This window comes from Excalfactoria chinensis, chromosome 1, assembly GCF_039878825.1.
Source record: "Excalfactoria chinensis isolate bCotChi1 chromosome 1, bCotChi1.hap2, whole genome shotgun sequence".
Classification (NCBI taxonomy): domain Eukaryota; kingdom Metazoa; phylum Chordata; class Aves; order Galliformes; family Phasianidae; genus Excalfactoria; species Excalfactoria chinensis.
Window position 1 is genome coordinate 155,387,536 of NC_092825.1, and position 12,647 is coordinate 155,400,182.

General features: G+C 38.7%; 1 protein-coding gene across 1 annotated transcript in view; it reads right to left on the reverse strand.

The window, feature by feature from the left end:
• Positions 1-12,647, reverse strand: part of VWA8 (von Willebrand factor A domain containing 8) — a 162,925-nt gene that overhangs the window by 108,868 nt on the left and 41,410 nt on the right. Inside the window, exons 13-14 of the mRNA XM_072358299.1 lie at positions 6,140-6,300; positions 5,464-5,577 (exon numbers count right to left, since the gene is read on the reverse strand). Of these exons, the coding sequence (XP_072214400.1) occupies positions 5,464-5,577; positions 6,140-6,300 (275 nt within the window). The remainder of the gene's footprint in view (positions 1-5,463; positions 5,578-6,139; positions 6,301-12,647) is intronic.

Consider the following 12,647-nt stretch of genomic DNA (forward strand, 5'->3'; position numbering starts at 1 on the left):
TTGAAATACTAAAAAACGTCAAGCTAAGTGTATTATTAAACCAAATGTCACAAATGACATGATCCTGCAATGCTATGAAAGTTCCCAGTTCCCATGTTAGCAACTGATGAGCTTCTATGTTATTCTGCTGCACTACAGATCAGGTCTCTAAAGGAATATGGAGATACTATGTGGAGTAATACTTTATAAAACAGAGATCTTTGACATCTTGTATTCTTTACAGATGAATGCCAAATAAATGTATCTTGCTAAAAACATGACACTTTTTAAATCACTGAAACTCAAACACAGTGGGAAGATTTGGTGCTGTTGGATTAGTGGAGAAAATCCTCATTCCTTTCTTTTTCTATCAAATGTTTACTGATAACAGAGCTAGAGAGCACTCACTTGTACTAATATCCATGTCCTTTTGACATCACTATTTAATTCCAACTAAGGATTACCACCACTGTCCTTGACAAGGAGGATCAGTATGCAGTCTGCTCAGGGTGATTTTAGGGAAAGATTTTCTTGTTATCAACACATGGTTCAAAGCAACTGAAGCTAAAGAAAATAATAGAAATAAAAATAAAAATGCAGAATTGCATTCCTAATGCCACCCTGCAAAGCCAGTCTAGGCTTGGTTTTTTTCCCCTGTAGCATAGCTTCATAAATCCCACTTTCTATCAAAACATCAACAATTTTATGAGCTGGGAATTGTTATAATATTAGGACCACAAATGACCTATTTTTTCTTTCCTTGCTGTTCTTACTGAATTTCACAATATTCTCAATTTAGTAAATTTCTTTATCTGGAAATCCACCAAGCTGAAAAAAGAAAAGAGCAAATAAGAAGTAATAGCTAGAAAAAATTTCACTGTTTGCAAAATGCATTTTCTGCCACATTTTGTATTTGTCTCATCTATTTGTTGTCTTTCAACCTAATCATGGGGGAAATCATCCACAGTCTGCAAGGCATCAAACCTATGCATGCATGAGTAACTTCTAGCTTCTGAACAATCCTATTACATACATAGATTACCTTCTAGTGGATACCTTTCTTCTCACCATACCAGACACTTATCATGTAGGTATGTACACTGTGGGGTATATCCACCCCAGCAGGTTAGAAGAATGACTGTTAATACAAACCAGCACTTCACTGCTTGTAAAAACCATAAGCTGCCTTTACAGCAACCAGCTCAGTGCAGTAATAGATGACTGCATAACAAAACCTATGCAAAATTCTTGGATATGTATGGTGGTTGAAGACAATTTCTCTTATCTCTGAGCCTGTTCAGGAATATGAATCTTCCAATCATCATCAGTTATAATTTCCCTCTATGTAGAAGAAGTTTAAGGACCATCAGACACTTCCTCAGGGGCAGCTTTTTTCATTCACCTCCCCAAGTTATAAACAAAAATACCTTGCTTCCCCAAGTGACCAAATATCATCTCACTGGGACTGTTGGCTCCCTTCTCTGCACAGCAACAGTGGCACAAGAAAAGACTACAGAAAAAGTCATCCATACCTACTGCTAGTTATTCAATAGGCCAAGGAGCATCCCACAATCTAATGAGGACAAGTAATAGCTAGACCTATTGCACTCACCAGTCCAAAGCCTTTCTCAGGAAAATGCTAGCAGACATCACAGATACAGCAATGTAATGAAATAAACATATAACTTGCTGTCAGTAATTGACATAATTTAAAACAGCAATAGATTTTATTAGCTCTTATGGCAGTAGTCTTTCTTTAAAGCAAAGTTGCAAACAAACAAACAAAGTAACTTAACAAAAAATAGCATTCAAATCACCAAAACTTCCAAACAATTTGAGCACCAAGAAATATTTTCCCCTTAGACATTACTAACAACCCTGCCATGGTCAATGCATTTTCACATTCTTTAGTTTAATACTGTTCACATTCTATATACAGACGCATGTAATCTCCTTAGGCCACAATGTGAGAAGAAAAACCATCCTTTTTCTAAAATAAAAAAGAACCACATGATTTAACTTCAAGCATTGGATCGTACAGTTTTCTCCCTTCTGTTTTTCCTTTCTATTTTACTACCCATACGAATTACACACGTTTTACAAGTGTTGAAACATTAAAAATGAAAGGTGCTAAAACTGTGGAAAATGACTGTATTATTAATAATATAATCAAGCATTTTCATATAGAAACATAAAAAGCATCTTGCTGTGCAGACAAAGGGATCTACAAGAAATTCTTCATTAATACCTCATTTTTTCCCCAGAATAATCTTCAGGTGTTTCAAATCCTCTTACAAACACAGACTAAAGAATGCATGGAGAAGTTTCAGCTCATTGGTTAAGAGCAGTACTCCTTTGATTTATCATGAAATAGTATTTTGTTAACAGAATTCAGATGAGAATCTGAATCCTAGTCGTCTACCAAAAAGCACGATCACTTGCCCTTTTACATTACAAAAGACGTGCTCCATTTGGAGATCTACATCCAGGTCTAGGGCACACAGATCTAGAAAGTTGTGGACCTGGGGCCCAGAGAATGCCATGAAGATGAACAAAGGACTGGAGCAACATTCCTTTGAAGACAGGCTGAAGAAAAGGAGATTTTTCTGTCTGGAGTAGAGAAGGCTCCAGGGAGACCTCATTGCAGCCCTCTAGTACTTAAATGGAGCTTATAAACAAGAGGGAAATCAACTTTTTACACGGGTAGATTGTGGTAAGGCAAGGGGGAATGGTTTTAAATTAAAAGAGGAGAGATTTAGATTGGATGTCTTGGGTAAATTTTTTACTGAGAGCATGCTGAGACACTGGCACAAACTGCTTAGGGAAGTTGTGAATGCTCCATCACTGGGGCTATTCAAGATCAGGTTGGATGAGGCCCTGAGTATCATGATCTAGTGCCTGATTTACTGGTTGGCAATCCTGTCTGTGGCAGGATGATCTTTAGGTTTCTTCCAACCCAAGCCATTCTACAATTCTACTATATGATTCTATACATTTTATATGTACCTTACAACAGCACCTGTCCACCTCATTAGTGAGTTTTAAATTGAGGCAATAGAGAGCGACATTTAGGGTGTTTTTATATTTAATGAATGACTAGAAGTACTACAGCAGAAACTTGAAGCCATATTATGTGTAGTCACCACAATCAAGAACACTCATGAACAGTAAAGAGAGTATGTACCCCAATGACTCTTTTTTTCCTAAAGACAGGAGTAAGCTATCAGTTCTTCACCACAGCCCCCTTCTAGTCTCCATCCCATGCTCTTCACATTCTGAAGATGGTCTTGCCCTCTCTCAGTCTAATAATTTCCTAATGAAGCATTTGGTTTCTTCCCTTCAAATTCTGGTCCTTCTGAAATATTCTTTTATCTTGTTCTTTCTTCTTCTTTCAGATACTTCATTCAGGCCCCATTTGACTGTTTAGAGACTTAAAACTGTCATGTGCTTCCCACTGTATCACTGATATGCCTCTCAATATGTGTTTTTCTCTTCCAAGATTTCCCACAAGAACTACATTAATATGTGAGATTGGGTAGATAATTAAAAAGCTAAGAACAAAGCAAAAATTTAATTTAATTAACTGTAAGCAAATGAGAACTGAAGCCTCGGACTGAATGAGTGAGATTTAGGAGAAAAAATAAATACAAAGGAAAATAAAATAATCCTGTTTTAAATAAAACTTGACACTGCTTTCCACAGGGAACTTTTGTTTTGGAAAAGTAACTGTAGCCTTCACATGTCACTCAGCAAACACCCCAGATTAAGTCCCTGTAGAAATAAGAATGACAATGTGTATTTCAAAGAGCAACTACACCGAAATTACCTTAGTTAAGTTCAGAAAATCAGGATAAATAAAGCTCCTGGCCTGGCTTTTGCATCAGAATCAGCTGACACTACGAGGCCACTGACGCACAGCAAAATACACACTATTTCTCATCAAAATGAAAAGTATCTCCCAGACATGATTTAGAAGCAAGAACTGTCCTAGATGATCTGTCAAAATAAAACTCAAGGTACAGTGTACTATGTGCTCCCTTCACAAAACAGTCTACGCAGGTGAATGACGGATGGCTTGCACCTACATTGTGATTAAACCAGCTGTCAGCAGTAAAATAACATTAGATGAGAAGCTGCCTGGAAAGAACAGCTAGTTCTGCATAGCCATTCTGCAATACTGTAAGGTACCGGAGATTACAGTGACAGGTCACTGCTGTTGAAAAGGAAGAAGAGAAGTAGGGAATGCAGTACTGGAATCAAAGAACAACTAGTGACATAATAGCTGGGAGTCAGTGAAAGGTAAACCAAAAAGTTCAAGATGAGATCCTGGAACATCTCAAGCTCCTTAAGGGCTGACCAAAACAGCACCCTACGAACAGATGAGTGGTCCACTGACACTGGAGAAGACCATATCAAAACCAAAGAAGCTGGCAGGTTTTTGCACTTCTTTACCTTAACTTCCTCTGACCGAGCCAATGCAGCATAAAGTTGAAATAGGGCTAGATTGAACATTTCATCCAGAAGGCCGATGTCTCAGCAGAAAGGTCCCTTGCTAATTAAGAGGCAAGGAGTTTCAGCTGTATCCAAGATGGTGCTAGATGAGCACTAAGCATCCAGATATGAGAGAACCCATGTAATGGGACAGGATTTTTTTTGTTTGTTTACCTTTTATAAGATCAAATACTGGTCAGGATTGTTGCGAGAGACACCTTTCATTTAGGGTAAAAGCTATTACCAATCAAATAGAACATTCAGTGCTTAAAATTCACAATAAGCATTCTATTGCAAAATAAAGGTCAGCTAGATGAAAGCAATGCATTGCAATCTGAAGGCAAAAGGGACACTCTTCTAAGGAACACCCAAAAAAAGACTTTTGGTGCTTCTAAAGCAGGCACAAACGGCACAACGTGATTAACTAGACTTTATACTGAAGTACAAAATTCAATGTGAAGTCTCTTCTCAAATTCTGAGCTTAAAATACTTCTAAAATCCTTATAAACATTTCTTTGTTCTTTACTCAGACAATATAAATGCAGGAAATGCCCATCTAGCTGGCTGTATAGACTCAACAGCCTGTAGATAATTAGCAGCAAGCAGTCTTAGACTACACCTTATTTTCAAATAAGTAAATGCTACAAAAGGCTTAAAATGAAATCTTTTAAACAATAACAACAAAAATATTGGTGTAGTATTTTAGATAAAAAAGGGAACCAGAAAACAACAACAACACAGAATGAACAAAACCAGATAAACAACTTTTTGAAAGTACTGACTATGAAGGAGGTTAAAGGAAAACAAACAAACAAAAAAACATATTTAGCAAGACCCTTGAAAGAAAGGGGAGTGAGTGGTACATATGGAGAGGTGGCACATTGCAAATGCGTCCCTACCAGAATTTGCATGATATCTTCATAAAAAAAGGACATTAAATGCTTTACAGAATGAAACAGTGTTTGCATTCTGCAGTCAAAGAGAACACTTTACCTTTCCTGTAGTTTCTCATCAGGGATCTTCAGTTCCTCTTTTAAGTTCTGATATCTATCCGCCCTTAGTAATCTGGTGCCATCATAGAGAGTCAGTTCTCTGTCATGTATTAGCCTGATTGAAAGTGAAAATAAACAAGCTTTATTCAGCCTCTGATTTCTTTTTGCAGCACTTATTTCAACTAATGCTTTTGTTTTAAAAAGGTATCTCAGTCAGCACAGTCCATTGGAAAAAGTTATAGTGCTCCAGGTGTGAAGGTTATGCAATTTGCCTAAGTAAATAGTTTCAGCATAAAGACACTTAGCCAACCTACTTACTTTCAATAGAAAATAATGAGAAATATTGAAACTATTTTCCGGCATCTTGCATTTGCAGATCATTGTTCAAATATTACTAAAGTACAGATTTCATAAATTTACTGTAAAATCTCGTTCATTCCTCAGTTCATGCTTACACATTGTCTTTACAAAGAACTGAAATTTCCTGTGCTATTAAAGACTTCCAAAGAACTTGAAAGAATTGCTTCTGCTTTCAAGTATGTAAACACCCAGCTTAATCTTTACGGTACTGTTGAATTTACAAAGTCATATTCACCAGAAAAACCTTAATTTATCAGTACATATGTGCTCAGCAAACAGATCACACGCATGCAACACATCTGTGCTCATATCCCAACCTTTGCAATACAGCTAGAGTGCCAGGGTTAATTCGATGAATGCCGTCAAGAATAACAAGTTTTCCTTCCAGGGCTGCAGTAACAAGTGGTGATGGTCTCCATGCAGTGTCCCCATTAGGAAGAGTATACCTCTGCTGCAGCAGGTCTCTAGCCGTCATGTCCTGTAAGTGCCAATTCATCAGAATATAGTTATGCTGCATTTTATCCATCTACAAATATCTGCTTTCTCTGTAGAAAACTCCATTCTGTTTTTCCTGGGACTACACTCAAAGAAGATTAGCAGAAATTTTTCAATTATTTTTTGAAAGTACTTGGAGCAGGTCCAGAGAAGGGCAACAAGGCTTGTGAAGGGCTTGGAAAATCAACCCTATGAGGAGAGGCTGAGGGAGCTGGGGCTGTTTAGTCTGGGGTAAAGGAGGCTGAGGGAAGACCTTATTTCTGTCTTCCAGTATCTGAAAGGTGCTTACAGTGAGAACAGGGCAAGTCTCTTCTCACTGGTGGCAGGTGACAGGACGAGGGGAAATGGCCTCAAGTTGAGCCAAGATAAGTTTAGGTTGGATGTTAGGAAACACTTCTTTACAGACAGGATAGTTAACACTGGAAGAGGCTCCCTAGGGAGGTAGTTGAGTCTCCGTCTCTGCATGTGTTTAAGAGTCGTTTGGATGTGGTGCTCAGAGATATGATTTAGCAGAGAGAGTTGTTAAAGTTAGGGTACTATGGTAAGGCTGTGGTTGGAATTGATGATCTTTGAGGTCTTTTCCAACATGAGTAATTCTATGATTCTATGAAAGAGTACTATCAGGACTGCTCTGAAAGTAATGCCTCTATTTTATTATGTTGCCACATGATATCAGAGGCTGATGTTGGTGGTACAACAGTAGAAACTGAACCTTCCCACCCAATTTCTGTTAGATTATGTTGCTGTGTGACAGATAGCAGCTGAGAGACGGTCTGACAAAGTGGCATCTGACATGGAAGTACATATGAAAGAAAGGTGTATCACTGAATTCCTTCACGTGAAAAAAATGGCACCCACTGACATTCACTGATGCTTGTTGAACTTTTATAGAGACTGAACAGCATATGTCAGCACAGTGAGGCAGTGGGTGATGCATTTCTGCTAACAGTGGGGACTACTTTGAAAAACAGAGTTTTGTAGTTGAGAGTTTGCTCTATCAAATAGTGTTATTCTACTCTTTGTATCTATTGTAGCTTCCACAAAAATAAAGAGGAGGCATCGCTTTTGGAGCAACCTATAAATAACACCCACATGGATAGGCACTGTGTCACACAGCCTGTGCAAGTACCACACTTGCCAGTATAACCTCTCAGAAGCTAAACCAAAAGTCTGGTTGTTGTTGGTTACATCAAAAGTACACAGAGTATCACAAAGTACTACACAGAGAATAAAACACAACCAAAGGCAAAATGTAGCACAGCCTCCAGAATACGTATTTTGTTCCATTACAACAGATGCACACTGGGGCAACAAAGACATAATGGCTATTTTGTGACTTGAAAGAAGAAAGTTCCTTCTTTAGGCTGTGCTGCGAACAGAACTTAACCTAAAATCAGACAAGAAAAATATTTCCTATTGTAGCTGCAGCTTTTGCATATGTCCTCTTCACAGCTATAAGCCTTTTGAACTTTCAAGAATAAAAATAGAACGCATTATGTCATATGGCCTGAATCATTTCCTCTTTCCAAATTTCCTTAAAAGCCTTAAAATAACAGGACAAAGTCCGGTTCGTTCAGTGCTTCCCCATTTTATAACCCAAACCTCACATTCAGATGTACAACAACTGTGCCATTATTTTTATTGTCGTCCTCCTGCTTTTTAATGCAGTTTGCTCATTCCTAGTAGTCTATAAAAGAATCAGCCTAGAACAATTTGTAAGCAAGGTCATAAAAAAAGGCAAGTATTTTCAGGACTTGCATCAGAATTGTGCACTGCATAGTTAGCAAATGCATTCACCTAACACACTTCACACCTCAAGGAGTGAAACAATATAGAACAGGAATTAATCAGGAGCCCAGCAGGTTGTATATGATGTTATACAGCTGTAGTTCCAGCAATTTGAGAAATATGCTTTTGTTTTCATGAGAAAAAAATATATATACTTCGCTTCAAAAATGAACTTCATAACATAATTTAAACGACTGAATTGTGTTCATTTAGTGACGCATTCAAACGAAGCATCATTTATTAACACCTACCCAAATTCAGTAAGAGGTTTGTTATGGCAAAGTTCCTGCTTAGTGATTTATTGCTTCTATTTCTTTACTCTAAATCATTTTCTAATAATAATATTAATAATATTAATAATAATAATATTAAAATTATAATGTCATGAGATGCATGAGCACAGAATCAAAGAATTGTAGGGGCTGGAAGGGACCTCAAGAGATCATTGAGTCCAACCCCCCATGCAAAACAGGCCCCCTACAGCAGGCTGCACAGGTAGGCATACAGGCGGCTCTTGAATATCTCCAGAGAAGGAGAATCCACAACCCCCCTGGGCAGACTGTTCCATCATGACAATACTCTTGTCACTAAAAATTCCTCCTTTTGGAGAGGGGACAACTGAAAGGTATGAATTAGTCCCTATACTTGTTTCCTCCCCTTAGCAGCCACAGCAATAAGAGTCTCCAAATCAGCCATTTTTATGGTTTTCTACACGAATCATGTTCTTGGCAAGTACAAGGTGAAAAATCTATGCTTCCTGCATTCATGCCAATTTGGACCTGCATTTTGTTAATAGTTCTCAAAGAACTGGAAGGAGTTTAGAAAGAAGAAGTATGAGGTCATGCAAAAAATGAATAAATAAGAAAAGAAATCCTAGAAACAAAAAACAACACGGTACACAAACGGTAGTGATGTGCTTAAAAGATTGTTTTTGCTGTGCATGAGGAGAAGGAGGAACGAGTTGCAGGAAATTTGTTGTAACGTCACTTTGAATATTGCTTTTTTTTCACCTGAAAATTTACAGGGAAAGATAAAAATAGAAGTGAAATGTTTTATTTTGAACAATCAAAAGCAAAAGTTCCCTAGCTACGGTACACAAAAACCAGCTGGCTGCTGCTTCCTGCAGAAGAGAAGACTGAGAGAGGATCTTATCAAGATGTGTAAATATCTAAAGGGAGGTTGTCAGCTATATGGGGCCAGGCTCTTTCAGTTAGTTCTTACCATGCCTAATGGTTACATCTTTTTATTTTATTGCTAAAGCTGATTACTTCCTTCTGATGTGTTCTATTTTTTATCCTAAATTGGACAAATACGTGCACGTTCTGTTTCCCCTGCAGAAGCTTTCCCACAAGAGATGCTACATATTGATTTTGGTTCTTTTCCCTACCAGGAGCAAAATTAACATTGTGTTAGAATGCACGCAAATGTTTCAGATACAATATCAACATGAAGAAGTAGACACAACAATATTAAGTACGAACTTAATCCACGCTCCACAGGGCACGGAAAGGAATTCATATATATTGTATCACCTAAAATGATTTAAATCACCTTGCCACTTGTTGCAGACATAGAAATTTACTAAAGCCAATGCCAAATTCTACTGCAACTCTTATAAATATCTGAAGGGTGAGTGTCAAAAGGATGGAACCAGGCTCCTTTTGGTAGTACCCAGCCACAGGATGAGAGGCAATGGGCACAAACTGGAACCCAGGAAGTCCCCTCTCAGCATGAAAAAGAACATCTCTGCTTTGAGATGACAGCACTGGAACAGGCTGCCCAGAGAGACGGTCATGTCTCCTTCTCTGGAGATATTTAAAACCCATCTGGACTTACTCCAGGGAAGCTGCTTTAGATATGAGACTGGACTACATGATCTTCAGAGGGTCTTTCCCATTCCTAGGACACTGTGATCCTCATTTGCTGCTCTTTAAATGCACAAAGAAAACTGAAAAACAAATCCTTTCCTAATCAGGATCTAAGTTTCCAATATCAAGAATCTGCCTGCTTAGAACTGAATATAGTCAGAAATATGAATAATGTCGGAGATCACAAAGTAAACCACAATCGTTCCGTGAAACAAGAAACCACAAGAAATTATCTATACGCTTAAAAAGTCTGGGAACCTTTGATTTGGATATGTTTGATTTTCAGCTCACAACATAAAAGCTCCTAGAGTTTATTTCTGTGAAAACAATATAGGGAGCTAAGGACTTCACACTATTCAAGCCCTTATATCAACTTCAGATAGAAAGAAGGATGAAGCAAATATTTAAAATAAAAGTAAACATTATATGTAAACATCCAAGAACACAATTCTTCACAGGGCCTGAACAAAAATACTGCTGTTTCCTCAGACCAAAGAGAAGTGCTCCATCTAATTTCTGTGTGCCTGTAGAAATGATTGGAAAAAATAACATGAACTACACGAACCTCTTTCGTTTTAGAAATGGATTTAGGACAACATGATCTCTCTCCCAGAAAATAAAAAGATACTTTTTGCAGAAAAATAGAGAAATCTATTAAATATACATTATCAAACTTCTCAGAGCTTCCACTGCCCAATTACTGCATGAATTAATATTTAACATTTTTCCAGCCATTAAACTATGTTATCACTTTGCTGTGCAAAGCTTCTGATGTGTAAAAAAACCAAATGAATTCTTAAAATATATCAAAAGATGCATAGCTCAGCTGCATTCAATCATTTTTTATGTCTTGCTTCCTGCAAGGGCTTTTAAGATGTTCTGAGACATTTTACATGTGAAATACAGAATCAGAGAACCCTTAGAGTTGGAAGGAACCTTTAAAGGTCATCTACTCCAACTACTTTGCAACGAACAGAGACACGCACAACCTGTCGCAGTGTCACACCACCCTCACTGTAAAGATCTTTTCCTTATATATAACCTAAATCTACCCTCTTTATGCTTGAAACAATTTCTGTCACTATAGATCCTACAAAAGATTCTGTCCCCTTCTTTCTGTGGCTCCCTTTTGGATCCATGTCTCTCCTGTACTGAGGACTCCACATCTGGACACAGTATTCCACATGAGGCCTCACCAGTGCAGAGCAGAGGTGCAGGATCACCTCCCTGCTGGCCACTCTGTTTTTGATGCAGCCCAGGATACAGTTTCTGGGCTGTGAGAGCGCATTGCTGACTCATGTCCAGTTTCCCATCCACCAGCATTCCCAGGTCTTTTTCTGGCAGGGCTGCACTCAATCCTGTCATCCCCCATCTTGTACTGGTAGTGGATGCTGCCTCAACCCAGGTGCAAGACCTTGCACTTGGATTTGTTATCCTTCTGAGGTTCACCTGGGCCCACTGCTCAAGCCTGTCTAGGTCTCTCTGGATGGCATCCCATAACTCTGGTGTATTGACTGCATCACACAGCTTGGTGTTATCAGCAAACTTGCTGAGGATATACTCAACCTCACTCTCAATGTAATTGATGAACATAATAAAGAGTATCAGTCCCAGCACCAACTCCTGCAGGACACTACTCATCACTGATCTCCATCCAGACACTGAGCCACTGACCACCACTCTCCAGGTTCAATTCTGCAGCCAGTTGTTTGTCCATTGAACAGTCCACTCATCAAATCCATACCCTTACAGTTTGGAGTGAAGGATGTAGTGGGGTGTCATGTCCTTACTGAAGGCCAGATAGATGACATCAGTGGTTCTTCTCTTGTCCACTGATGCACTGACACCATCATAAAAGGTCATAAGGTTGGTCAGCAGGATTTTCCCTTGGTGAAGCTATGCTAATTCTCCCCTATCACCTCCCTGTTTTCCATGTGCCTTAGCATAGTCTTCATGAGGATCTGTTCCATGATCTCTTCCGGCAGTCACTGCCTTATCATCACAAGATTTTGTACATGCTGCAATGTTGCCAGCACCTCTCAAGGAAGCAGGTCTTTCAAGATCCCTGCTAGCACCCTGTCCTTCTAATACAGCCATGCCATCCCACACCTTATCATGGGAAGGCTCACTGTCACCTGTCCCCCTTCAGGCCTAGTTTAAAGCCCTTCCCAGTGACCTCTGCTAGCTTTTCCCCAAGGACCCTTCCCGACCTTAGAGAAAGGTGAAACCCATTTGGTGCCCACAAACTCAGTGATATGTAGGTTATTTGGTTGCCAAAGAAGTTCTCACAACAGCACCACAAATGTATACATATAGATATACTTGGATGTTAGGTAGACATGCCCATGAACAAATTTATTCTGAACAATGAGCTCATAGTTACTTTTTTTTTGCTTTAACAACATTTCCTAGTATCATAAATGCCGCTCTACAAAAACCCTCTGCCCTTTTAGCTTGATCAAATCCTGGTGGAACCAAAGGAAAGGTTTACTCTAATGTGAAATACTTCAAACCCTTAGCCTAGATTTTCTTTCGGCAGTAATCACAGATCCTTATGAAAGAACAATGTCCAGTGAGTAACTGATTTCTTCATCAGCTCCTCAATTCAATGCATCTCCAAAAAGGAAGTCGTTTGCTCCTATTCAGTGAAGACATACTAATTAAAGTTAGGCTA